Source organism: Cyrtonyx montezumae, unplaced genomic scaffold (genome assembly GCF_038088225.1).
Source record: "Cyrtonyx montezumae isolate F1298 unplaced genomic scaffold, pur_monq_1.0 scaffold_1, whole genome shotgun sequence".
In the NCBI taxonomy this organism is placed as follows: domain Eukaryota; kingdom Metazoa; phylum Chordata; class Aves; order Galliformes; family Odontophoridae; genus Cyrtonyx; species Cyrtonyx montezumae.
In genome coordinates, this window is record NW_027071825.1 from 10,191,080 (window position 1) to 10,217,690 (window position 26,611).

A 26,611-nucleotide genomic window follows, 5' to 3' on the forward strand; every position below is an offset into this window, starting at 1 on the left:
AGTATGAAAACAAAGAATTTGCATTTAACAATAAGATCACAGAACCAACAAGTGTTTTGGGTTTTATGTTTAGAAGGGACCCACGTGTTGTGGGCAGGGACGCTTCCCCCTGGAACAGGGTGCCCAAAGCTCCATCCAGCCTGGCCTTCAGCTCCTCTGGGTATGGGGAGCCCACAGCTTCTCTGGGTGGCTGTGCTAATCGGTTAGCCAACGTGCAGCTAGTCCTGCTCCACCGAAGGGGAAAACGGAGCAAGTTCAAAGAGCTTTCAGGAAACAGAACCACACAACGCTTTCCATTCTCTGCAATGTATGCCTGTCCTTCATAGTAAAAGGCACATGCGGCTCCGGTGGGATATTTGCGTCGCTTGCTGATTAGCTCACAAAAGGAAATCTGCACAGGAAAAGGGGCTCAGTGTAAAACAATGCCTCCTTGTAACAAGCAGCGTAAGGGCTTTTTAGAGCCCGAGTAGCGTGCAGAGTTCGGACTTCGCTGACGAGCTGACGGCCGCTGCCCCTGGAGAGCCGCACAGGGGTTAATTAGAAACGTGCGGCTCAGCTGTGCGCGCTATGACGAGCCGCCGGGCTGCGGACTGCCATTCGCGCGCGCTCTGCGCTGCGCGAGCATCCCGGAGCTGGCGGAGACCCAGCGGGGCTGTGAATTGAGCGGGGTCACGTGAGGGAGGGAGGAACCGGGCTGGCCCCCAGCCAGTGTAAGGCCGATGGGTGGAACAAACGGGGCACGAAGAGAGATATGACTAACGGATCCTGCGTGCGTGGTACCCGTGTCTGCATCTACAAGAATGTGGGCTCTGGCAGCGGTGCGGCTCCGCCGGCCTTTTGCATGACACTGGAACTGCTGCTCACAAAGTAGAACCCCGCTGCTCTGTGGTAGGAAGGCTAGAGAAAGAACATGGCCTGCATTTTGAAGGTAAATCTCTATCTGTTGCTTGAACGCATTGTTAGAGAGCCCCTCGCTGCTCGGAGGCATGGATTCCGTGTGCTCCTATTGCATCTTCGTTGGTTTATTTATTTATTTGGAATACTAGTCGTGCTCTGCAGGCAGGCACGGAGATCCCGCACCGCACAGCTGTGCTCTGCTTCCCTCTGCCATGCTTCTCCTCTCCCCGCATTGTCAGCGTGCGAGCCGCCGGCCAGCGGGAAGGAGCTGAGCGCCGAGCGTGGGGGGGTGAGGAGGGGCTCTGGTTTGTCTCAGCTGACTTTGTTGGGGCTGAATTCCTTCAGGAGCTGTAGCATTTGGCAGCGGACTCCCACTACTAAGGACAAAACGGGGGAAGTGGTTTTCTGCCTGAGCGGCGTTTGCCGCTTTGAAAGCGAAGGCTGCAGGCGTACACAGCTGCCCCAGTTGCTCTGTAAAGCACACGCTCCCCTGCTGAATTTACCCGAGATCCACATGCTCCGCACGACTACATTTAGTAATGAATCGTGCTTGCTGTTGATCCTGTTCAAGCTTTTTCCCCTTCACACCAACAAGCACCAACTTACCTTGTGGTCACATGCCTTCCCCAGCTGCTTTCCTCGGATCAGTGTGCAGAGCCCTGTGCCGTGGGGCAGGGGCTGCCGCACCAGGCGTTCAATGAACGGGGAGGAGGAGGAAGTGCGGCCAGCGGGGAGCAGACACGTCTGTCCCTGACGGCATTGTCACTTGCAGGCAGTCCCTGGGCTGGAAACAATTTCTTTCCCATTCATTTGCTGTCTGCCTTCCTCCTTGCTGTGGGTTTTGAATACAATCGTGCTCTGTTCCTTCTGGTAAATAAAATCTGTCTGTGAATGCTTTGTTATTGTCAGACTGATCTTCTAATGGAGGATTGATTACCCCGAACTCTGGGACCGCTGCATCGCAGTTGCCTTCAGCATATCAGCAGAACAGATAATTGCAGAGCTTCAAAACAGTCCCCAAGTAATAAAGTTTCTTCTGTCTCATCAAACTCAGCTCTTATAACTTTCCTCAGCATTTTTTACTTGGCATTCAGCTTTAAAAGCAGCTGCTTATTTCACTGCACTGCTTTTCCCCTCCCCCCCACTTCCCAATTCTTTGTCTAGGTAGTGAATGTGTGATACGTGGATGTTTCTATTTTTCTTCATTCACAAGCATGAAGCTTGTGGCATCTTTTATTAATGACTATGACAAAGTCTACCTCAAGTGCAGAAACTCCCTGAACCAGCAGGCTCTGCTGGGGATGGGTGGTAACCAGCTCCCTTCAGCAGGCAGTACACATGCAACAGTTGTGATGTTTGGTTGTGACAAGAGGCTGACCTCTGTGAACAGGGCCTGGCTTCATGAAGGCAAGCATTTGTTTGTTTTTAAGACACTCTCAACCTGCAGGTGTTATGGAAGACAAAATTTCTTTCCTGCTCTTGACCCTGTAGAAAGGTCACACCCTAAATTCCCCCTTTGGCCTTAGTAGTTGATGACCGTCTCCTGTTATGGAAAAGCTACAGTGTCTCACAGCCCTTTCTGGGCATCCTGGTGACACAATGTCTCCCTGCTTGCCACAGACATGACATCTTCAGGGCCTGCCTTAGAGTGTGTGTTACAATGCAAAAAGTGCCTTCCGCCCAGCCCTGGAGCCCTGTTTAATTGCAGTTCCAATGGTACTCTTTGGCAGGCAGCCCTCTGTCAGCCTCATTCTTAATCTTGTTAACACAAGAAGGTGCAAGGATAGAAAGTGAAACAGATAGATCAGCTTTGCTGTGAGGCAAAATGGGCTTATCTAGATGGACATCTCGTAGGAGTAATCTAAATTCCTAGATCAAGGAACTTATCAATATATGAAGTTTTAAATCAACGCTTTAAGCACATGGTCAGGAGTTTTCTGTACTGTCTAGATCTGACAGAAGTGAAAGTAGTGATTGCCCTAAAGGGGCTACAGGTTTTTGTGACAGCAAGGGAATTTGGAATAACGCGTGTCTGTTGATGTGACAAGGAGCTAATGCCTTCCTGAAACATCAAACCTGTTAGCTGCATCCCCCTTCTTTCTCTTAGGTTTGTCCACACACTCTGGTTTATTTGATCAGTAACCTGTGTGGAATTATACCCATAGAACAGGCTTTCAAAGAGATTCATAGATTTTTATGATGGGTGGTAGCAGAGTGTACAGGAAGGCAGGGCAAGTACTCCCTGCCAGCTGTGTTTCAAGTACCTCTGTGGCTCTTGCCTTGGGGCTCTCCTTGCTATAGTTCCCTAAACTCTTTTGCTTTATTTTTTTTTTCCTTTCTATCTTATTCTACTCACAAATACATTGAGGCTCATTAGGCACTGGAGTTCTGTATGTAGGAAAGCTTAACATAAATGATGTTTGATGGACGTGCATGTAAAAATACAAAGAAAAAGTGGGCATTAACTGTTGTTTCACTTACAGTGGTTAAAAACATTCAGAAAATCATATAACCTTTAGATATCAAAAGCTCCCCTTTTAATAAGACTACTGCAAAATATAACCACTGTGCATAGCTCTTGGGAAGGCAGTTTTCCTATGCTGTGTGCTGCTGTTTTTTCACTGGTCACAGCTCTAGATACTGTATCCCAGGCTCTGGTGGGATATCGTCATTGTAAACAGTGAAATCCTCTTCTGAGACATTCTCTTTTCTGTTGAGAAAATGCAGAGAAAGAGGCAAGTTCTAACACAACCTACCCCAACGTGTCTTTAAAAACAATAGCAGAGTAGCTGAGTGAAGTGTAGGCACTTCTTGGAAGAAAATGATTTATCTTTTGTTACTATGGCAGCTCCACGTCGCGTTGCTGATTACTAGATTAACAGAGTGATTAGTACTGATGAAGTCACTGTTATCACTGCAGATGTTGGACTCCCCGTCTTCTACTGCATCAGGCACTGACTATTCAAAACATTATTTCATAATTATCAATGTACTTCAAAGCTTTTCATATATCCTGTCCTTGAACACCTCCAGATGATGACACTGTATAATGTTGGTGTCCGCTGCTGGGGGTTGGGCTGTGATATTTTAAAGCACATGGGTGAACTTAATTTATAAATACTACATTTTGTAGTTGATTATGCCTCCTTATATTCACAAACTTTTCTCTTTAAGTGAAGGTTTAGAAGGGAATGATAGAGATGAATTATGTTGTTGTGGTACAACTTAAACTGCATAGATGATGGGCCAGTAGAGTGAAAGCTAGGTGTGAAATCTAGAAAGAAGTTCATTTTTGTTGTTTGCTGTTTGTTTACTGTACAGCAAATGAAAAATGATTTAATTTGCGTGTAAACTAGGCTTGACCCTCTACCAGCAGAGATAACAAATGAGTTGAAACCTTCACTGAAACTGTACACTGTGAATAGTACTGTGCTCCTTCTTCAGAAGTGTTGAAGACCAGGTTGGATGTGGGCTTTGGACTTTGTCCTAGTGAAAGATGCCCCTGTCTGCTGTGGGAGGGAAGTGGAACTAGGTAGTCTTTGAAGATCCCTTCCAATCCAAACCATTCTAGGGTTTGTATAACCTCTAAAGCAATGCTTTTGCTACTGAAAATTTTTGTGAGTTGGTCCTTTTTCAGGTAAGGAGGTGGCTAACTAAAATATATAGCTTATTAATATTTGTTGTATCTAATTATGAGACAAAGAGAACAATTTTGTAAAATGCAACATGTGGGTTTTGAACAAACCCTTCATTCATTCTTGTAGCAGTGTTTGACAGGATGCTGTCAAAGATCATGTGTCTCACCATAAATCCAGTTACTTCTAGGGACTTTTATAATGCAAGATCTTCCACTGAGGTGATGTATACATCCTGCTTCAATGAGGTCCAAGATAATTCACATACCCCTCAATAATTAAACCCACTACAGCAAGGTTTGTGTACAGGACCCGTCCATTTTCCTACACTGGAAACTCTACTTCACTCATATTTGATGCTTTGTCCTCTTTCCTCTCATGTGTCAAGAGAGAGGTAGATCCCAAGAAAAGACAAAAAGGTGGCCTTCTCTGTTTGTGATAGGATGCCCATCTAGGGGTCACTTCCTAGCATCTTCTGCACTTTCTGTAATGGGAGCTCTCTATGTGGTTTGTTGTAACCTGATGATCAACAGTTTTGTGAGCTATAGTATTTCTATCAAGACAGAGAATCATTCCTGTGAATATATCATCTTCAGAGATGGAAAGTATTATGTAGATGCAAGAGATCATTTACTCTGAGCTTCCAGTTTCTGCTGTTTTTTTTTTTATATATATACTTTATGACTTCTGCAAGATTTATTTTCTGTTTTTGGTTATAAAATGCTCAAGGGAGTTAAAATGTGATGTGTGGAAAATACAAGAAGAGTTGTACCCATTTCAAGTGTCCAGAAAATGTTCAATTCCAAATGTAGTTAACGGTGAAATGCATATAGTTTGCTGTGAGACAGTTGTATTGAAAAACCTCTTTCAAGAGGAGAAACCAATGCAATGTAAGTGCTCTCTTGTTGTATCATACAGGATTGCTCTGTTTTGTCAAATTTTGTGCTGCTGCAACGTGGATCATGTGCTGTAATGGTTTTTCCTTTGCTGTGGTTGTTTCCTAGCTTTCAGAGGTCCTGCTCAGGTGATGTCATCACTGAGAAACAGGGCCAGAAGCAAGAGTGAGTACAGCTAGAGAAAGTTGCCTGTCCAGGGCTACCCTGGAGAGCATATATTTTGTACCCAGAACCACTACGAAGCAGCCAGATGAAGATAAGTTAGGTGATGATACATGTTCTCCAGTGCATGTGTTACAGGAAAAATTAGTCAACATGTGTCTCCGTAAGACTGATATTTAGTCGCTGCTGAGTGATTTGAGATCCCTAAGTCTGTAGCAGCTCAGGAGGCAACAGACATTTGGTTTCTTCAGTAGCAGGAATGTTGAGTTCTGTTCCCAAGAACAAACATCCAAGCAAACCAGTACCAGTGTATAGATTTTTGGGAGGGATGCTATGGAACCACTGGTGGATTGTGTTTTAAATTAAACATGAAAATAATCTTGGATCTATGATAAATTGTGTTTTATTTTTTAATGTGTCATGTGTTATCAGACTAGATCCTAGAATATATGTCTCTCTCTGGACTCTGAAGTCCTTAGGAGTATGTGCACTTTCTTCTGAAAATGCACTGTGATAGCAAGGAACCTTGAAAATCACTATTATGATCTAAATACATAAAGGTGCTTTAATTGGTTTAAAACTGGGCTTCCTCTGTCTTAATTCAGTAAAGACAGGAAAACACAAACTGCAAAACTGGCAGAAGATTAAGACCTGCCTCAGTTTTGCATTTGAGTAGTTATGTGATAAAGCAATAATAGGGCAGAAGTTTTTATTTCGTAGTTCCTCTTTAAGCAACAAAACGTGTCATCCAGATGATCTGATTGTATTTGAAATTGGACTAAATACCATATGAGAGATTCTTTTTCATCCTTACTGGTGAGAAGAACAAAAGTGACGTAGGGACTGGAGTGAGATAGCTTAGGAGGTGAAATCTTGTAAGCAGCGCTGTAAAAGAATAATGGATTGAGTTGTGTAAAGACAATCCAATTGAGTAGTTTCTGTATACTTGTGTAGGATGTGTAATGCTTTAAAATTGATGAGGGAGTACCACACTTGATAGTAATTAAATGAAGTGTAGCTTCTTATGAAAGATGTATTTTGGAGTGATATGAATTGCCAATAGGCAGCGGAATGCTATCATAGGCAGGTAAAATCCAGGTGTGGAGCAGTTGGAAGTCAGCAGAGAAGCATGTTTATTTCATGGGAATAGCAATTTGTGTAGTGGAAACATAGAATGAATTATTTATAGATCCTGTTTCCTCTAGTGAGACATTGCTTACATATTGGTTTGGTGTTAGATTAGGCATCCATGTCTTTGTAATTTTTTTTTCCTTAAGATATGTATAACCTCACTATTAACAAAAGTTTGCCAGGCTTTTGGCAAAGGGAGTGCTCTCTAGAGCATGTAACAGAGACATCTTTATGTAATGCTTAGCGTTTAAATTCTGGAAAGGCCAGAAATTGAATACTGCAGGTATCTTTTGCTTATCGTGAATTTTATTTTCTTTCAAGTCTATTGTTAACTTAAATTTTGACAATTTCCTTTTGAGTATGATGGGATGATACCATATTTAACAAGTAGAAATATAAACATTTTTAGCTCTTCAGTATCATGTTAATATTACAAACCTATTGAGGTCAGTAGAACATCACCCAGTGTATTCTGAATAATTTCACTGTTTAACATAAAAGAAAATGATTATATTGTCTACGGTTTCTCTACTCTGAATTCCTAAGATTTGTCCCTTTTTCATTAGTGGAACTGGATCTATTGTTTTGAGTTTCTCTGTACTAGAAGGTTTTGATATATTACTGTGTTGTGTTCTGCTGTGGGATGTGGCTATATCAGGAAAAAAAAAATGCTTTTACCACAGTGTGTTCTGTTTTGTCAGATGATTTGAGGCCTTAAATCTCACTTGAAATGTCTACAATCTACTTATGTGACTCCTGAAATTCATAATATTTTTACTAAGCATTTCAACCTCTGGCCCTGACTGCTGTAGTTATTTATAAGTTACTGTGTCAGCTGACCCATGATAATGGTCCTATATTTGCATTTGTTGTGACAATCTAATCAGATAATGAATAGTTAACGCAAGTGAGCATTCTATTAGTGTTTCTTATGTAAAGACAAGGATGATTTTTTTTTAACACTTTAAAAAACAGAATAGCTCATACTCCTGTGGGATTGATCCAAGGAGCTCTGGACTGTGTAACATGGGGAAACAACATGGAGAATAGGAAAGAGACATTGAATGTTCCAAATAAGGTGTGAGAAATGACATTTTTAGGAACACAGAGCCATTCTTGTGCTGCAGTGTGTGCGCTCTCAGCTAGCACTAACTGCTCTGTTCTATAATCTCAAGGCCTGGCTCTCTGTCTCTGCAGCCCTTTGTGTGAGTTGCAATTCATATTTTTGCATTCACTGCCATTTGAGCGATTATATAGTGTGTGTGTGTATGTATAAATGTATTATATATATCTTTTTTTGTTTTTCCACACAAGTTAAGGTATCTTAGTGGCTTTACCAGGTCACTACAGATGAAACTGGAGAACTGAAGAAATTAAATGTCATGTAACTTCCCCCAGCTAACCACCCTTGCTGTTAACAACACTAACTTTAGAGATTTGGTCTCCTTGCTTCTGACTCCTGCCTTAACCATGAGAATGAACCTAAATCCAAAAGCTAAATGCATGATTCATGGGACCAGATGAGGGCCAGCAATCATGAGATGGATGACTGTGTGGGGCCAGGAAATCTAAGAATGCTACTAGCAGAAACTTCCTGTAGTGTTAGTTGTCTGCAGTTGTCTCCCTTTTGTAAATGGGTAGGAAAGCTATAAGAGAAGTTCTGTGGCAGAAATGCATTGTTATCATTCCCTGGGTCAGGTACCTTTGAGCAATAGAACACGATCTTAGTGCGCTGAGAATGGAAAAAGGGAGCTGTCCCCTACCTCATATTGTTGTGACAGTGGCCATTTTCCTGTGCTTGTAGACATCTCTGTGACCTCTTCCAGCTATGCTTAGCTGTTTTGGCTGCATACTAATTTAGCTTTGCTACCTTTGAATGATAGCCATGGGTCAAGTGCCTCCTTGGCTATATATACCACCACCCCTAACCTGTAGTTCTGCCCAAACTCCAGGTAACACAAAATATCTGCCTTGCTTATCTTCTGCATTTTATTGTGGATGAAAAAGATAGCCAAATTACTTAGAAAGTAGTACTGTATTTCATAAGTACTTATGATATTGTTTTCAATGGTAAATGTAAACAGTTTAATAAATGAGATTAATGATAGTGTTACACTGTGTTTTTGCTCTTAGGCCTTTATTGGTTCAGCAATGTTGTCTTATTCAGCAAGTAAGTGTATATGCATGCATGTGTCTAGAGGGTGATGTGTTAATTCAGCTTCTACCCTCCTGGAGTACTTTTATTTCGGGTGCATTGGATGAAGCTCAGATAGCATTTTGTTAAAACTTTGCTTGTGTAGTTCTCTTTGCCTCTTGGTGCATCTGGTTTTTCAGTTAGTAGTTAGAAAATGAATGTCTCTGAAAACTCAGTTCCAAGTATTTGCTGAAACTGATGCTGAAGATTGACTGTGCTTTTTCTTTTTCCCCACAGAAAACTTGCATGAGACTTTATTGCTACCACCAGTCATTTATTCCATGGGGAAGACTGACTTTGGTGTGCTTGTTCTGAATGCTAATTGCAAGAGCTGTTATAGCTATGGGCTTCTGTTTTACCTTTTACTTCTGATCATCAGTTTCAAGTCTGCCTAAGGCCACTGCTATGAAGAGCATTCATATGGTGAAAAGTGCATCCCCTAAAAGGCAGATATGCAGATCATAGGCATGTGGAAATGTGTTGTAGCTACTTCATAGCTTCAAAAACTGCAGGAAAAGGTTTAGCAAGAGTGGGAAGAAAATCGAATTTTAGATAGACTTGCTGCTTCTTAGTTTTTCTGACTGTCTGCCAAACCTTGCTCTTGAAGAGAAGTCCTCAGCACCTTGTGAATAAAGTCTTAAGAAGTGACTTTCCTTCTGGGCCTTAAAGCAAATACCATGGCTAGTCATGATTTGCTAATGGCACCATTAAACTACTGTTGCTTTATTCATAAAGTGTCTTGTGTAGTATTGCATGAAAGTGCTCTAAAGCAATTTGTGGGAAAGTATAATCCATTTATGGAAATAAACATCCTTGTAGAAAGAAAAATGAAAAACTCATCGGTAGTCAGAGAGAACTGTATGAGGTCTACTTGGAGAAATCAAAGTGAAAACCTGAACATTCAATTAATACAAAAATTATTTAGTAGGAAATAACACTTGTTTTATTGTACCAAATGAAAATGAGTTTGGAAGTCTGCTCTAGCAGACTTAGGTATGTGACAGCTAGTTGGTGTGGGATGGATTCTTTTTTTCTTATTCCACCTCCCCCCCACCCCCCAGTAAAGATTTCCATAAATAGCTGCACACTTTTGTTTCTCATTATTTATCAATAAGAAAAATAATTACTGCTTTGAATCAGGTTCTGTTACAAAACAGAAACATTAAGATAACATTAATCTAGTATTTCCATCCAGTGGACATAATCTTATTTTAACCTTTGATCAAAATAGTCATAGACTACTACAGAAGTGAGGTATACTTTTTTTTTTTAATAAAGGAAATGGGAAGAATTGTTTTCCTTGCATAGCATTTACTGTTGCTTTACCTCATCTGGTGTTTAGATGTACAGCCTAATTTCCTGTTTGTTTTGTTCATCTGTACCTCTGAAATTCATTTGGAGGGATTTAAAAAAAACAAAAACTAGAATATTCATATTGAACACATGTGTGGTATTCCAGATGACAGTACAACTTTTTTGCATGCTTCCGTGACTATCAGACAGGCTGGGTATGGAGGAGTTAGCAGCTTGTTTGCTGCCCAGATGCTATTTTTCAATATACAAAAAGTATAAACTGATTTTGTGTTTAATAAGTTGTTTGCTTTTAGGAATTTAAAATTAAGTAAGAAAGACACAAAAAATCCCTTCAAACTGTGAGCCAGATGTTGCTGATCTTGTGTGGAAAGTTCCCTTTTAGTATTCCATGTGTGGTTGCAGAATATGATAATAACTTAGTGTAATGTACACTATTGCTATGTATATATAATATATTTACTTAATAGTTTTTATTTTCCTTTTATTAGCCCCCTTTTTTTTTTTTTTTGCCATACAGTCCATGAGATAAACTAATGAAATATAATAAGAGCTGTATCCAAAGCTATGGAAGGAATTGATTAAACTGAACTGAAATAATTTCTTTGAAGCATAATAGCAGATGCAAATGCATAACTCAAAGCAGAGTTAGGGAACATGTGCATTGAAATGCTAGCTTGCAGATAGATAACTTTTTTTTTCTTTGAACTTACGTGAAACAGACTCCTGAAACCTCAGCGTGCAGATCAGAGCTAATGATAGACTTTGGGTTAAGTTCTGATAAAGGTTGTTACTTCAGCTTCTGAATTTACTATGCTGTCAGTTGACACAGTAATTGAACATCAGCATCATATCAAACAATTTCTATTAGTACTGGGAGTTAGCTGAGCTACTTCATTATTAGTTGTACCAAGTATCTTCTGTTGTAAATTAGGGGAAAAATTATGTTAATAACTCTGAAGTCAAATTACATTGTATTTAGCAAATTTGACTTGGAGCTGTAAGATTTCTTGCATCTTTGTACTCTAATATTCTTTTGGACTTTAAAGGTTTAGTTGGTTTTACATCAAGAGGTTAAATTTTATTTTCCAAAAATAATATTATGTTTGTGTTTCTGTTGCATAGAAGACTGAAGCTTGCATAAAAGAACAGATAAGACAAAGCTAGTTTTTACAGCACAAGTGCTTTGTTTCTTTGCAGAACTGATGCAATGGAACCTTACACATAAATCTGAAATTTTATTACTCTAATGCTTCACAATATTAGTTGTTAATTTCTTCCCCCTGCACAATGTTATTAAATAGAAAAGGTTTTGAATGTACCAGTTAAGTATTCTATCAAACTCTGGAGTGTGAGTGTTGAGTGCGTCTTTTCCTTCCCAGACATGCAAAGGGAAAAAGACATAAAAGCAGGAACTGTGAAAGGCCACTGCCTCTCTCTGAACTTGGCTGCTGGTGGAAGTGCTGATGGGCTATGGGTGTAGGATGGTCTTGTGTTAGGAACACAGAAGAAAGCAGATGCTGACCCTGGCTGCATTTAGGTGGGCAGATAGACTTCTCTTGCTCTCAGGTGATAATATAAGATCAGCTGTATACAGATAGGAAGATGCTGCATATTATTTTTGGCTTTTTTTTTCTGTCTACCCTTAGGGAGAAATAGCAAAATGGTAGGCAGATCTTTCCTCTGTTAATTTTATTGCAGCTGCTGAAGCACTAAACAAATGTGGGTAAGTAGAATAATATTTACTGTGAAACTGTGGGAGAAGACATTGTGAGTGTTTTCTTTGCTTCAGTTTGTATCTTAGACTGTTGGTAATTCATGTTGTGTGAGTGGGAAAATATGGACATATTACAATAGACTGCAGCATTGTTTCATTGCAAGAGGAAAGCAAAGTTGGCGTTTCTATGTTGTTATGTTAGGGTTGTTTTTTGTTGTTGTTGTTTTTTGTTTTTGTTAACTGACCAAGAAGAAAAGCAAACAATCATTTGTTGTTTTGCTGAGAGAAGCACTGTTCCTGGAGCCAGCTGCAGGAGGTTGACTGGGGCCATTGGATGGCTGCCTCCAGCAAGGCACTGCAGCGCTGCTTTGCTGGAGGAGCAGGAACCTGGAGGTAGTGGTGTCTGAATGCCAGCTGTGGATTGCATCTGGTTTGTCTGAACAGGTGAGGTACCCGAAGGCATTTCTTGTAATGACAGCCTGTAGTCTCACCTGATTGAGGCCTGTCTTCATAATATTGCTCTGTATGGATTTTTTTAATAGCTTCTTTTCTCTGGGATATGCAGGTGCCTGGTGGCAACCAGGCGCCTTGTTCTTTTCCAACTACAGGCTGAAAGTAGATTTTTGAAATGTGACAAAAATTGGATGGAAAAGGGTGACTGGATGAATTGCCTACAAGTTTTCCCCTGCCCTCATTGCATACAGGCATGGACACGTTTTCTACTTGTGTGGAAAGCTGACGCATGCACGCTTTCTTGCCACAGAAACTAAAAGTGAAAAATCCTGAATTCTGAGTTTTCTCCTTTGCAAAGAACAGTGTTCACAGCAGCATCCAAACCTATGTGCAGGCAAAACATCTTCGGTCCTCTTAAATCTCCCAGAAGTGGGGGTACTGGAGGTAGAACAGTGCAAAAACAAACAAGCAAAACCCACAGAGAACTTGTTTTTATATAGAGTAGTGAATTGAAGAGCTGACCCTTCAGCTGTAGAGGATCCCTTTACCAACTGCATTAGGGGATGACTGAGAGTACTGTCTGATAGTCCCAGATCCTTCTTGATCCTTCATTAAGGCCTCTGCAATTAAGTTCTGACTTTTTACTGGAAGGAATGATAGTTTGCGATGCTTGTAAGAAAGCCTGAAGAATTGTATTTGGCAGCAAACTCTAACACGGCTTTATTTTTCTTTTTCCCCTGTAGATTAAATTTTTTTTCCATGCATAAAGTATCCAGTAAAGAATTTTAGGAATGGAGGAGTATAACTACTATTGCTGCATGTTTTCAACTTGACAGAAGAATCTAGCTAAACCAACAGGAGGCTTGGAACTAGCTGATATTGAGGATCCCTTCTAACCCAAACCATTCTATGACTCTCTGAAGTAATTTGGTAGTTACTGAGGATGAAAGTGCAAAATCAGTCCTTTTTTCAGTTTTCTCTCTTGCAGTTCACTGACTCATCTGGCTCTGTTTTTCCCAAAGGCCTTATTTAAAACCTATATTCTGAGTTATTAACTTTGTCACCAAAGGAATAAGCTTTACATAATTATACAAGAAAGACTGATCTGGAATGAAGTTTATACCCTGCAACTAGTATAGAATGATTTTTTTAAATTAAATATTGAGGATAAGTGGAGGAATGCTTGGTGCGTAGACCTTTGTTACAGCTGAGTAAGATGAACAGGAGTGATGTATTTCAGCTATCTTGTTTCTATTGAAATCCCCACCCTTTCATGTTGCTCAAGGGCTCTGGAGTAGGCACAGAAAACTAAATTCTAACCACATAAACCATGTTATGGTAAGACTGCTTGAATTTGAATTTCACACAGTTATTTTTACTGGAATGCTAGAACATATGATGTAGTTTGTAGGCAGTGTCTGCTACATAGGCTGAAATGCAGTCTTAAAGATTTCAGAGAAGCTAAGGGGAAATGTTTTCCTTTGCTCTCAATGTATTTTTTTTGTTTGTTTGTTTCTTTTAGGTCTATGATGTTAATGTGTTGTCAAAATTTTCTCAATCTGTTACTTGACGTGGCTCAAAATCAGCTGTTTGCTAAAAACACTTGTTCTGGATTATTGTAGGTAACAAAAATCAGTTCACTGATGCATGCATGGTGAGTGAATCCATTCTAACATTATGTTCACAGACCTCGAGTGTAGTTCTGGTCCTCCTGCTAGCTGTGTTTGTTGCCTGGGAATGTTCAAGTGACCTTCCTAAGTCTTAACACTCCACCACGTTTCAGCTTTTGGAATCAAGGCAGATCAACTCACTCCAGGTTCTCTGCCAAGCTGAGTGTAAATGGTGGGTGTTATATGCTTTGTAACTAGGAGGATTGACTTCACCTCACAGTTCTGATGTACTCTTACTCCTGAGGTAAACTACAGAACTTTGCTCTGTTTCAAAGATAGGAAAGAAAAATCCGTAAGTTCTGGATCTCTCTGCAAGCCATTTGACAGCTCCAGAGGAGATTTTGTGTAACTGGAAATATTATTGTAGGTCCCCTAACATTGACAAACATGTACAGCTTCAAGTGAATTGCTGTTTGCAGGAGGGGCTTGTAGTGTGTGTTCGCATATCTATCTGTGCTCTGGGAAACAGAGGGTAATGGTAAACATAACTGTTGATTAGGTATCTTACATCCTGTCTTTCTGGGTGTAGTTTCAGGCTTTTTAGTACGTTCTCAGATCTTCATTTTATTACCTTAGATGTTCTCTTTTATGGACACAATATTTTCAGTATTCTCTGGGTTGGTTTAAGGCAGACTGCAGGCCGTTAGTGGATTACCATACCTGACCCAGAGTACTTTATTTTTTCAGTTGTTCAGATCTCCATATTCAACAGCAATGAAACATTCCATCTTTTTCAATTGAAGTATCTGTAATCTAATTTTCAAAAGCTGTATAATATGTAGTCCTGTCTATTAGTTTGTTGTTTCAGTTGCTGTTACCAGGCTTAGAGAATCAGATTTTTTTTTGATCTGGCTTGAGGCTAAACTCCCTTTTAGGTTCTCTCCTCAGGAGCTTTAGCCCCAGAGGCTTAGGCTGTTTTTCCTCTCTCAAAAATCTTTTAATATCCTCTTTTAGAAAAGAACATAAACTAAGCACAAGTGGAACTGCTCCGTTGCCTTTGTAACATACACCTGGATTGAGCAATACCATAGAATACCCTCTAGTATTTTAAGGAATACTTGCTAATTTTTTTTTTTTTAAATCTGCTAAAGTAATAAGCAGAAATTGAACATAAACCAGAATAATGTTCTTAAATCTAGTTTATCTCATGTTTGACTTTATTTAAGCAAAAGAAGGAAACAAACAACAGTGGATTGTAATTTTCCAAGCATTAAGTGCAAGTCTGTCATGGCTATCAAGAGAAGTATCTCAGAGGGGTATTTCTTAATAATCTACTGATTGTTTTTTAGCCATCTAATTGAATTTAGACTCTAGAAAAATACAAGGCTGCAGGTATTTTATTTTTCTTTTCTTTATTTTTTTTCCAGTGGGACAAGGTTTTTATTTTCCCCTTCAAATTATTCAACAACGACAACAAACTTCTGAGCAACTAAAAGAATTTGCAGACTTAATATCTCCTATTAATTTGAACTTTTCTTGTTTTAGGCTTTTGTGTATTTTTGTCAAACTTGTACAAGGTCAGCTCTGCCTGCACTCAAATGGGATTAGCCTGCTTTCTGTGAGGATTGTAGAAGATAGGATCTCATTCCTTACAGAGTAAACAATGCTCTTGATAAAGTATATTAACAGAGTAATTATAAGGGTATCTTTATCTTTTAAACTTTTTAATAAATATTTTGTTAATTGCGCTGACTCTTAAAATTGTTGAGACATCAGGATTTTCTTTAACAGTGACTTTCCGGGGCCATTATTTTAAGGATTTCTTTAGTTTTAACAGTGAGACTACTGCTCCTCCTGCAGCAGGGAATTTGTTTTGCCTAAACTATTTACTAGCTATACTGGAGGTTGAAGCCATTTTGTTGTTGAATGGCTTATGAAGTAAACTTGGCTTTCCAGAAGATAGAGTGAAAAATGTTATTTCCATAAAGGAGAAAAAGAAAACCAAGTGAAAGGAATAGGAGGGGTATTTTGAGCAGTCACATCACCCTGCAGAGGTTTGGCAAACAGGCCTGTTGCTTCAATAAGCAAGACTATACTTTTATGGTAAAAATGTTATGACACAGAACTCTCAGTGAAGAAAAAATACATAAAACAATGTTTTATCTGCATACCATTAGCCAAATTCCTGGATAAAGTGGTACAATTTCATTAATGTCAGCAAGGTTCACTGGAGTAAGAAAGAACAGAATTAAATCCCATGGAGATCCTGCCCTGTAATATAACTGAAAAGCAATGAGCTAATGCTCCGCACTGTTTGAAAAATACCTTGCTTAATTGAAATCAGATGTCGCAACAAAGCTATATTCCCTGTTCAAAACTGGGGAATGGGCAGTAGAATTTGTGAATGTTTAAGAAAATGTCGTAGTTTGCTGCAAAATGGAGGTGTTTAATTCTGTCTTATCTGATGGAGAAAAATGCTTTTCTTGTTTAACTATTTTAAGCTGCTTGAAAAAGCTGAGATCTTGACTTACTGACTGTAATGTAAGTGTCCTGTATAAAGGAACTGCATTAGCTGCCATTCTCATTGCAAGTCCAAAACTCCACACTCATGGATAAGGATCAAATGAAAGATAGTGATTTTTAAGAGTTACTTTCTGTTTCAAAGCAATTCCAGCAAGTCTTAGACTTGTTATAAAACTTCAAAGATATATAAGAATCAGACCCCATGTTTTAGGGGATCCATTCAGGACCAAAGATTTTACCGTGCAAATCCCTAAGGGCATGTTTCTCATGCTGTTTCTCTGCTATCTTCAATTCTGGTAGTTACTGAATGCATATCCTCTAATGTTTTATGTCTTAACTCTGATTAAGCTATGAATTATTAATACATTCCTCATGATGTATGAAGTAGTTACTGCATAGGAGACTGGTGCTGCTGAGAAAACTTGTTTGTTCTAAGGGGTGCATAGCTCAGAATAAATGTTTCATTAAATGTTATGAATAATATATTTAACTGCTAGAGAAGGTCAATAACATTAAAATTAAATTTACAGTGTTGTGTTGTTTTTATATATTAAGGGTTACTTATTTCCATGGTAAATAGTTGGTAAGTACATGGTCCTACAGAGAGACACTTGATATGGCCTGTTATAAATGCTTTTTTAAGTAGCCAGTCAATAGCATTTACCAAATGAATTTAATTTATTGTATTTATCTTTTACACAGAGTTTCACAGTTCACTACAAATGATTTATTGAATGTATGTAAACCATCTTAGCAAGCTATATTTTGTCATTTTGAATGAGTGCACTGCTCGAAGAGATCGGCGTTTTTAATGTTTTGTAAATTCTGGACAGTTTTATAAGTGTCTGAAACATAGTCTGAAAAGGCTTATGTATTCATAGCTCCTTAGAAATCATCATAGATGATTTTCAAATCATTAGATTCAATCTGCAACTTACAATACTTCTTATACTTATTGGTGAAGTGGTATGTGGGGATTTGTCCCATGTGCTGTGGAATTTATTTCTTAAGCAATAACATGGCATGTGGAAAAGACAATTGTAAAACCTACTTCTTAGGAGCCATCCAGCATAGAAAGCCATGACTTGCATTCCATCCTAAGAGATGGATCACTGCATGGGATGCTTGATTTAGCTTTCTTTTCTTTTTTGACTGGGATTTGAAGGAGGACTGTTACCATTCCTGAAGGATTATTTCCTTAACCATTTTTTGGTCTGGTATGCCTGTCAGTGGAGAAAACAATTTTTTTCTACTTGTTATGGTTTCAAGGTATATTGATATCTTTAGATAGGAATGTACCTGAATTTTTTTTCCTGGGCTAGATCTGGTGCTCATGACTCTTACTAATGATTCTGGTATCTGGGCTGTAAATAGCTGAATTATTTTGTCTGATGGAGCTGCAGTAGTGAAGGATATGTGAACCTGGAACAGTGCATCTACCTATAAATATTCAGGAATTCAAGGGGAAAATTGGACTAGGAGCTGTCAGGTGATAGTTTTGGGCCGAGGCCCTTACTCTTTCCTAGCACTCAAGCTTTTTTGTTTCCTTTTCCAGTGCTCTCATGAACTAATGTGTTAAATATTTACTTTCTTTGGCTAACATTCAAACTATTTTTTTTCTCAACCAGATAGTCTCCTCTCTATGCTGGCATGCCTTTCTCTCACTTAACTGGGTGTGATAAAGCTCTGTGAATGGGATTTTGTGTGTGGGGCTGGCATCTCCAATTGAGCTTCTATACATACTGTGGATGCAAAAAGCATTTTATTGGGCATCAAAAAATCAGCTTTGACTGAAAAATACGGGATTGTGGAGCTGAGAACATATTTTTAAAGAACATATGTTTAAGAAGTCAGTGAAGTAGAAGTGGGGCATCTCCTATTTTGACTGTTTTGCTGATAAAAGGTCGGATGTAAAACAATTATTGACAATTTTTAGTTTAGCTGAAAGTATCTCTGTAATATACAATTTCATACATATTGTTTCTCTGGTTTTTAATCAAAGCATGATAAAAAATTCATTCATGCTTGCAGTATGGAAGCAAAAACTAATATCAGTATTTTCTCAGGCTGTTTTTGGAGAGAGCACATAAAATTAGAAGTGTCAAATGTAGTGTGTCAGGATAGCTAAGAATAAATATGAAGGACAGTTCCCTTTTTTTTTCTTTGTACTCTGTCTTGTTAGAGGAGGGAACAAGCAGACAGTGATCACTTTGGAAGCATTTTATGTCACATAGTTATTATTGAGAGTATGGAGGGGTTGCTGCTCCTCTGTGGCTAGTCAGATAAAAGTGAATGTAATAAACTACTTCAGTAGGAAGTGACCTATAGAAATCTAGTCCAACTGCCTGACCACTTGAGGACTAGTCAAGAGCTAAAGCATATTAATGAGTGCCATCCAAATACCTCTTGAACGCTGACAATTATGGGGATATCCAACTCCTCTTGAGGAAGAGTGTTCCAGTGTTTGATCACTCTGACGGTAAAGATATTATTCCTAATGTTCTGTTTGAATCTCCCTTGGTGGAATTTTATGGTGTTACCTCATATTCTGTGCTTGCATGCCCTGTTAGGCAAGAAGATTCCACTTATGAATTCTATTGGATGCTCAGAAACTGGTTAGATTCTGTAAACTTAAGCAGAATAGTGAGGTTTTGGGAATATTTCTTCCATCTTGTAGTTTCTGAAGACTTATAGTTGCATCAGCTAATCACTGTGTAGGAGCTTCTTCAGAAGCTTTTACTCTCCTTGTAATTTTCCTTCTGCTTTGTATTTCTTGATTCGGCAGTTGTTCTGCAGTGTTGTGAGTTTTCTGCAACCTTTGTCTATCTAAGGATTTATTAGATATCAGTGTATCACAGTCTAACAGAAACCATTGTAAAAGGCTTGGTTCTTGATTTCTCTTTTAAGTTGCATCAAACGCAGAGGAGAAATATGCTGTCTTGCACATGTCTAAATTCTAGTTCAGCTGCACTACGGCATAGCCTGCTTGCTTTGCAGCTTTTTAAAGACACGAGAAATTGTTAGATCTGCTGTTGCCTGTGTTAGTCATAGTTTGAATTAATCAGTGGTATCCTGTTCCACTCTTGTTTCAAGGAAAGAATACATACAGGTTTAAAGAGAATCTGATACTGAGTGGTTTTGCATATGCAGGACTGGTTTCTTCTGTCCTTCTGCCCCTCCCACTGGAATGCGAAGGCAGCATAGATGAGTTGGTGCTTTCAGTCCTTAGGGTCCATTACTAGATTCCAGCATTCCAGTTAATGATGGAATAGCTCAGTAAATTGGCTTGTAAAGGTCCAAAACCAATTCTGCCTCTTCTCCTCCTAGCTATCTTTCACTCCTGTTAGCAAAATCTGCTTTCTCTCTGATTCATTAAGTGGACATGCAAAGTACTGAAATGATTTTCTTTTTGAACAGTGACATGATATTCTGTGAAACATCCATTGGCTATGACAAATACGAGCTTGAATCAGAGCATGCAATGATCACTGGGAAGAATCTAATTGACTGGACTAGGTCATAACTCAATCCTCCTGCTAGCAGCAAAGGGAATGAAATCAGTGGGATAAGTCATGTCTGTCTGATACTGCATGGAAAACTATTTGTGCCCAATATATATCAGGAGATTTGTCAATTTGTTATCAGCAGTGTCAACAGTACTATATGTGCACTGTTCTTTCCAATGCAGTGATGTCATTTGGGATGATTCAGTCTAAATTTAGTCTTGTGGGTTGGATTAATTTCTTCTCATCCATCTCAGGAGCTTCTGATCCTTGTTTTATACTCCTGCCGTGCTTTCTCTCTCTCCATTTGTGCCTGTGTACTATCGATGTATACAACAATAAGATTCCTGTTTAGTACAGACCTATCTTTCTTGCAGCTGTTCTCACTTTCCATTTGATTTCTTCAGCTATCTTGCTCTTTTCATTGACTTAGTGTGTATAGCTCACCACATGTCTTTAAAAAAGAAAAGTTCCTCCCCTCTAACTATCAATCTTGCTTTTTTGCAGTATAAGAGCTAGCAAGCTTGGTGATTACTTGTTCCATCCCATAGAATATAATGGTAAAATCTGTGTTGTTTCAATCTGTCCAGCTTCTGCTGGATGTGTATGTATGTCACGGCAGCTTCCATTCTCCTACAGAATAGCCCAAAAGATAGTTGGTAATGGCATCAGTCTTTTTTTGGGTCTTGTAGGACATGTGTCATACTAACTGCAATAGATGGCTCTTTTTTTCTTTTCCTTGTCCTCTCAGTCATCTGTCAGATTTTTGTGCCAGAGAGTGCTAGAGTCTTGATACCAGAAAAAGGGAGAACAGAGGGAGCAAATTTATTACTTCCTTTTCTGTGAACCTGCTTCTGTCAGTCATACATCCATTACTGTCCAAGTACTGGAGTCCAAGCCCTGAATCTTACAAATGAAGAATATTGACCAAAAAGACTAACCTGTTCCAGAGACTGCTCTATGGATGTATGTTTTGTGGTTTGCAACTATCCTCCCCCAGGGAGCATGGTTAGAGGCATGGGGAGGTGCCTGAGGTAGTGGCTATCCAAACCCAGCATGAGCTGTTAATCAGGCAGCTGAAAAGGAGCCACATCCAGATTGCTGCCAGATGTTTGTCTCTACACAGATTTTCACACTGTGAAGCCAAGGCCCCTGCCAGCACTGATAACACTAGGCATAAATTATTGGAGATGGCATCACGTAGCCGAAAGGGTAATGTTTCAAAAGCATGTCAGGCTCAGGATTTAAAGAATTCTTGCAGGATTGTTAGAGCTAAGTCTCATTTTTGAAAAGGGATTTAAATGTTTGGGCACACAAGAGATATATTTGATGTCAGATTTCTGTTCCTTTGATATCAGTGAGAATTTAGGTCATAGAATTCTGTTTAATTTTGTAAGAATTGTAGGGCTTCTGAGTTGTGTTTTATGTATCTTACCTGAAGTGATGTTTATTTTGAATGAGATAATTTGAACAGATACTCAAGACAACATGTTTTATAGCTGCTGCATTGAGTGTTTTCTGCAGTGAGCTGGGAAGATCCCAGCCCTCCCATTCCTGCCTCTGTGCAGGTGCTTCAGGGCTACCAGCAAAGTATTGATCCTGAACATGTTGTAGCATTTCCCATATTGTGCTTACCCAGCGTGATGCTCTGATCCTAATGAGGACTTCTGAATATCACTGTAATAAGAATGTAAATGGTACTAATGCAAATAAAAGATTGGATATGGTAGGTGATATCAAAGGCCCACTTGGCAGAAGTGAAGATCAGACAGAACAAGCATCAGACAAAGCTTCACTTGCTGTCTTCTATCTCTGACAGCTTGAGGGAGGAGCCAGTGGTTTTTATCTACTATGTAACCCTTAACAAGCTTCTTATTCATGATCCTGTACAACCTTTTCATAAAGCCACATCATTTTTTAGTGTATCATGGCAAGGAGTGCTACAGCTTAGAAAGAAGACATGCATAGAAAACACCTAGGTTCACTTGATATCCTCTATTTCTTCTCTTGGAAGAGGCAGTTAAAAGTTATCCTTTCTCAGCCTTTCTGCACTGCTTTGAATTGCCACAGCCATTTGGGGAAGGAGTGTGTTCAGCATAGACTGGCACGGTGTAGAGAAGTCTATCATTATGTGCATTGAAGCTGTTTATGTAAAAGACTTATGACTTTGAAAACGTATTGTCAGCTGTTTTTTGATTGTGGAAAGCCCTACTTAAGTGTTTGATATGAGTAAACCTGATATTCAACAGGATAACAGCTATAAATTTTGTGTAGATCTCTTGTGCTTAAAAAGATTGTTGTTTATAGCTACAAGCGTGGTCATTACAAGTATGTTTGTTGCAGTCTAGTAACCCAAGTTTTGATTACCCAAATATTAGGCTGGAAGGCAGGAATTCTTGCTTTTAATTCTATGCTGATTGTTTTCCTAGATATGAGACAATGTGCTTATATTCTTTTGTTGCTTTTAAAAAACTAAATTACAGTTTAAAGAATAATAATCTTTCTGTGAGAATCAACCAAGCTGCATTTTGTAAGCATGGGAAAGCATTCATGAAGTAATTTTGCTGTTGCCATTTAAAATAAATAAATACTTTTTAACAATGCTGTATGTTTAAGTTATGTGCATGCACACCTGCATTAAGGAGTTTTTAGTAAATGGTAGAATACTGCAAAGCTTCTGTGTTACATCTAAGTGCTATTGAGTACGGTGGGTAGTATTTCTCCGTTGAAAGTCTTAAGGAGGAGCTTGCAACCTGAAAGCTATCTCTTCCAAACCCTTTTTGAGCTGGTGGATGAAATTGTGGTGTCTAACTGTTTAGGTGTTTCTGTGTTGGATATAGCAGTATCGGTTATATCAATAGCTGTTGTCTGCTAGCAGTGGTTTGTAGCCTCCTGTTGTCTAGAAAATATGCCTTAAGGGATGAGAAAATATAAATATGTCTTTCTGACCTCTTTTTAAGCATTCCAAAACTGTAAGCTTTATGGGCAGCACATAGACATTATTGGGTATATAAGGAAAATGGATATGTTCTGTTGTGAAATCTATCTTTAGTATTATACCCACTAGCATTGGATCACGTCCCTGGCAAATGGATTTTCTTGATGAGAAATGGAATCCAGAAACAAAGATGATACAAATGTAGGTGAAATAATGCAGAAGGGCTGTACCTGACTGACCAGGTCAGTCTATGTATGTTTCAAAGCTCCACAGCTAATATTTTTGGGAATTCCTGTGAATATTCTTATGGAAGTTCCACTTTCGTAACATGGTATAGCTGTGCATTTATTATAAAATCATAGCAACTTTGGTTTGTTAAAATACAGCTGTTGACCAAGGAGAGGTGATTTTGATTCCTATCTCTATGGGTGGAATTAAGTGGTTCAATCTTTCTTGATCTCAAGATTTCTATTTTCTGGACTTGTTAAATGTCAGTGCTGAGCTGAAGAAAACAACCACAACTAAAATGAACAAAAGTACCTCAAAGTGTTTGTGAAGAGTTGCGATAAGAGTTGTGAAGAGTTGGACAAGATCAGCTCAAAGTAATAACTTTGTTCCATCTTGTTTGTGAGCAGACTGGAGATCCTTTTCACAGGATCTGTATGTAATGGGATAGGTTCTGTGTGGAGTGTCGTCTTTTTTTTTTTTAAGTATGAAACAGATCACATTTTTTTACTACTTATGTCTCTAAACATTTTGTTACAAAGCGTGACGTCAATTTCTGCTTTCTTACCTGCTACAAAGGTTTTCTCAGTACCACCTAAAATGAGGGTTTGAGAAAAGCTGTCCTTTCACTGCCTGTGTGATGCTCATCTGTTTGCTAGAGTTCTGAAGGTGTTGCAGGTCTGACAGTGAGGAATGGTCCTCAGAACTAAAGAAACACAAAGATAATAACAAGAGTTTGTGCTTTTTTTGTGTGCTGAGAAGAACAAACTGTATGCTGACAGTCCAGGAGCATTTGCACATGTTGTCCTTGGAGCTCAGAGTTTTTCTTTGTTGCTGCTGCAGGTGGTACTTTCTGAGGTAAAACAAAAACAACCAAAGATAGCTGAAATGGGTGTCTCTCACCACCTCAAAAACAAACAAATGAAAAACAATTCACACAAAACCAGTGAACTCTAACTTCTGAGTTTATTTGGTAGAGGCAGAGTGGGTGGGTGTAACGTTCCATATGCTGCTTAAAACTTGTTAAAGGCCTATAGGAACCAATTTCCTCACTTGGTTCACCTTCTAGGGCAGGGAACTCTTGCAGGTACTCAGAACATCGACAGAATTCAAATTGATGATGTTCTGTCAACATTCTTGTTAGACTCTGATTTCCTAACGTGCAATTGGTGTACAACGTGCAGTATCCAATGGAATTGTATGTCAGCTGGAGCTGTGTGCAGGGAAGTTGAGCTGAGTCTGCTCTGAGTGGTTCCACAGAGCAGTCTGCAGTCCTTTGTGTGTAACAGAATTGGAAGGTTTTGCATTCCTGCTGTAGGAGAGAGGAAGATGAAGTAATGCATATTCCCATCGCTTATTGTAATGCATCTTAAATTTTGATTATAACTGCTGCTAGCTATTTGTGAGGCTGCTAATGTTACTGACTGTAACAGTAGCTTTTTTCTGTTCTATTAGTAGAAATCTCATGAAACTGTAAAATAGTGGCTTAAATTGATCTAATTGTATTAATCCTGAGATGATTTCAGAGAGGGTCTTGGAGAAGCCTGTTATCTCCACAATAAATGTGCACAGCTCCAGTATGACTGCAGATATCTTTTTTTGCAAAGCCTCACTTTCGTTGTTTCATAATGAACTCTCTAAATTGTTTGTTACGTGTGGATTCAGAATGGATTATTTTTCATATAACTTGTGTTCTACCACTTGGCAGCTTTGATTCAACCTTTGTCCACTTTGATCCAACCTTTGTCCACCAACTGGTTCCAAAGCTTTTCTGTAATTCTTTACAACTGAATGTTTCATTCTTTGGAGCCTTCTTACTTCCTTCAGTTTTAGTGACCTAGATTTTGCTGGTTGAGATTGATTACTGAGATGATCTAAGCTGCTACCTACTAAAGCCCAAAATTCTCTTATTAAAATGAAGTGAAAACTTTTTAACTCCTTGTTTAGGATGTTGTTAGGAGACACAAATTCAGGTGATTTTTGATGTCAGTCTTTCTTTCTGGTGAGCGATCCAGCTTGGATCTTGCTTAGAAAATAAACAAATAGAAGTGTAAATTTGAATTTGCTGAGGCAGCACAGCTACAAGAGATGTGACAGCTCTGTGCTTTTTTGCTCCAGGAGACCTGAGGCCAGGGAAACTGCTCTTCAGACAATCGGAATGTTTGTGGGTGACAGCAGTTCTGCAGGGCATTGGAACTGTTAGAGGAAAATGCAGTGGGTGCTGGTGGCAGTGCACTGTCAATCCCCTATGTTCTGGAGGAATGTTTTTGTGCATTTGGAGTTCTTTCAGAAAGTGACTTTTTTTCTTTTTTTTTCTCCTTTTTTCTACCGCTGGAGCTGTGAGGGGAATGCAAACTCTCAGCAGCTGAAACGGTGACAAGTGCCCACATGCAGGAAACTACAGCATTGCTTTCTCCTGGGAGTGGATGTTGGTGGATTTTGTTTTGTCCTCTGGTGTTTCTTTCGTCTCAAGACATAAGCAAGAGCAGGAAGCCTATTTTCTTTTTTGAGGCATGTTAAAATACTGCTATAAACCTCAGATGACTAAATACCTCTGCAAATAAAACATTGAAAGTTCTGTGGACGTGATTTAGGGTTTCATAAACGGATTGGATTTCTGGCTTGTGGGGGGAAAAAGGCAAGATGATAAATTCTCTAATAAAAAGTGAAGTTTCCCTGTTTTTTGTCAAAAATAATTTACATGTACTATTATCTGCCTCTCATCTCAGTGTTCATGCAAGGAGCACTAAATATAAATACTGGAGAAGAATCATGTAGTAAAGAAGGAAGGATGTGTGAGAGGAATGTGTCTTAACGTTTTTGCCCACTTGGGAGGAGACTGTTGATGGGTTAATGGTTACACACGTGCTCATGAGGAATCATTCTTTTGTGGGATAAGGAGAATGTTTTTGGGCCTCAGCTTATGGCCACCATTGCCAGCACTTATAGCATTTCATTAGATCTCTGTGTTATGAAGGGAGGACTCTTTTGGGAAGGCAGCAGGAAGGTCTGGCATATGGAGAGACTTGTAAAATAGATAATACTTTTTTATATCAGTGGTTCTTAATGCATGTAAATACCAAGGTGCGTTATTTTCTCCCTGGGAATCCTACTGCTGATGGATCAGATATATCCTTACATATTCTAGGGAAGTTGTGCGTTAGCGTTCATTAGATCCAGTCTGTGTGGTAATGCTGTTTCCTGGTCTGGCTTTATTACCATTATGCAAATGCTGACAGTCACAGAATTAAGGTTTCCTTTTAGCTTTTCTTAAAGCTTCACTAGTGTTCCACAGCATGAGAGCACGTTTTCCTCTATCAAGGATAATTAGAGTTAAAACTTTCATATTTAGCATTATATATAGTTCTGCATTTTCCAGAACTTTTTGCTGTAGAAGCCACATTAAGCAATAGGCA

The 26,611-nt window shown here is 39.1% G+C and overlaps 1 protein-coding gene across 1 annotated transcript in view; it reads left to right on the forward strand.

The window, feature by feature from the left end:
* The first annotated feature begins 640 nt into the window (after nt 1–640).
* The window catches only part of ST6GALNAC3 (ST6 N-acetylgalactosaminide alpha-2,6-sialyltransferase 3), a 197,797-nt gene continuing 171,826 nt past the window's right edge, over nt 641–26,611 (forward strand). Inside the window, exon 1 of the mRNA XM_065740547.1 lies at nt 641–928. Coding sequence (XP_065596619.1) covers nt 911–928 — 18 coding nt within the window. The 5' untranslated portion in view covers nt 641–910. The remainder of the gene's footprint in view (nt 929–26,611) is intronic.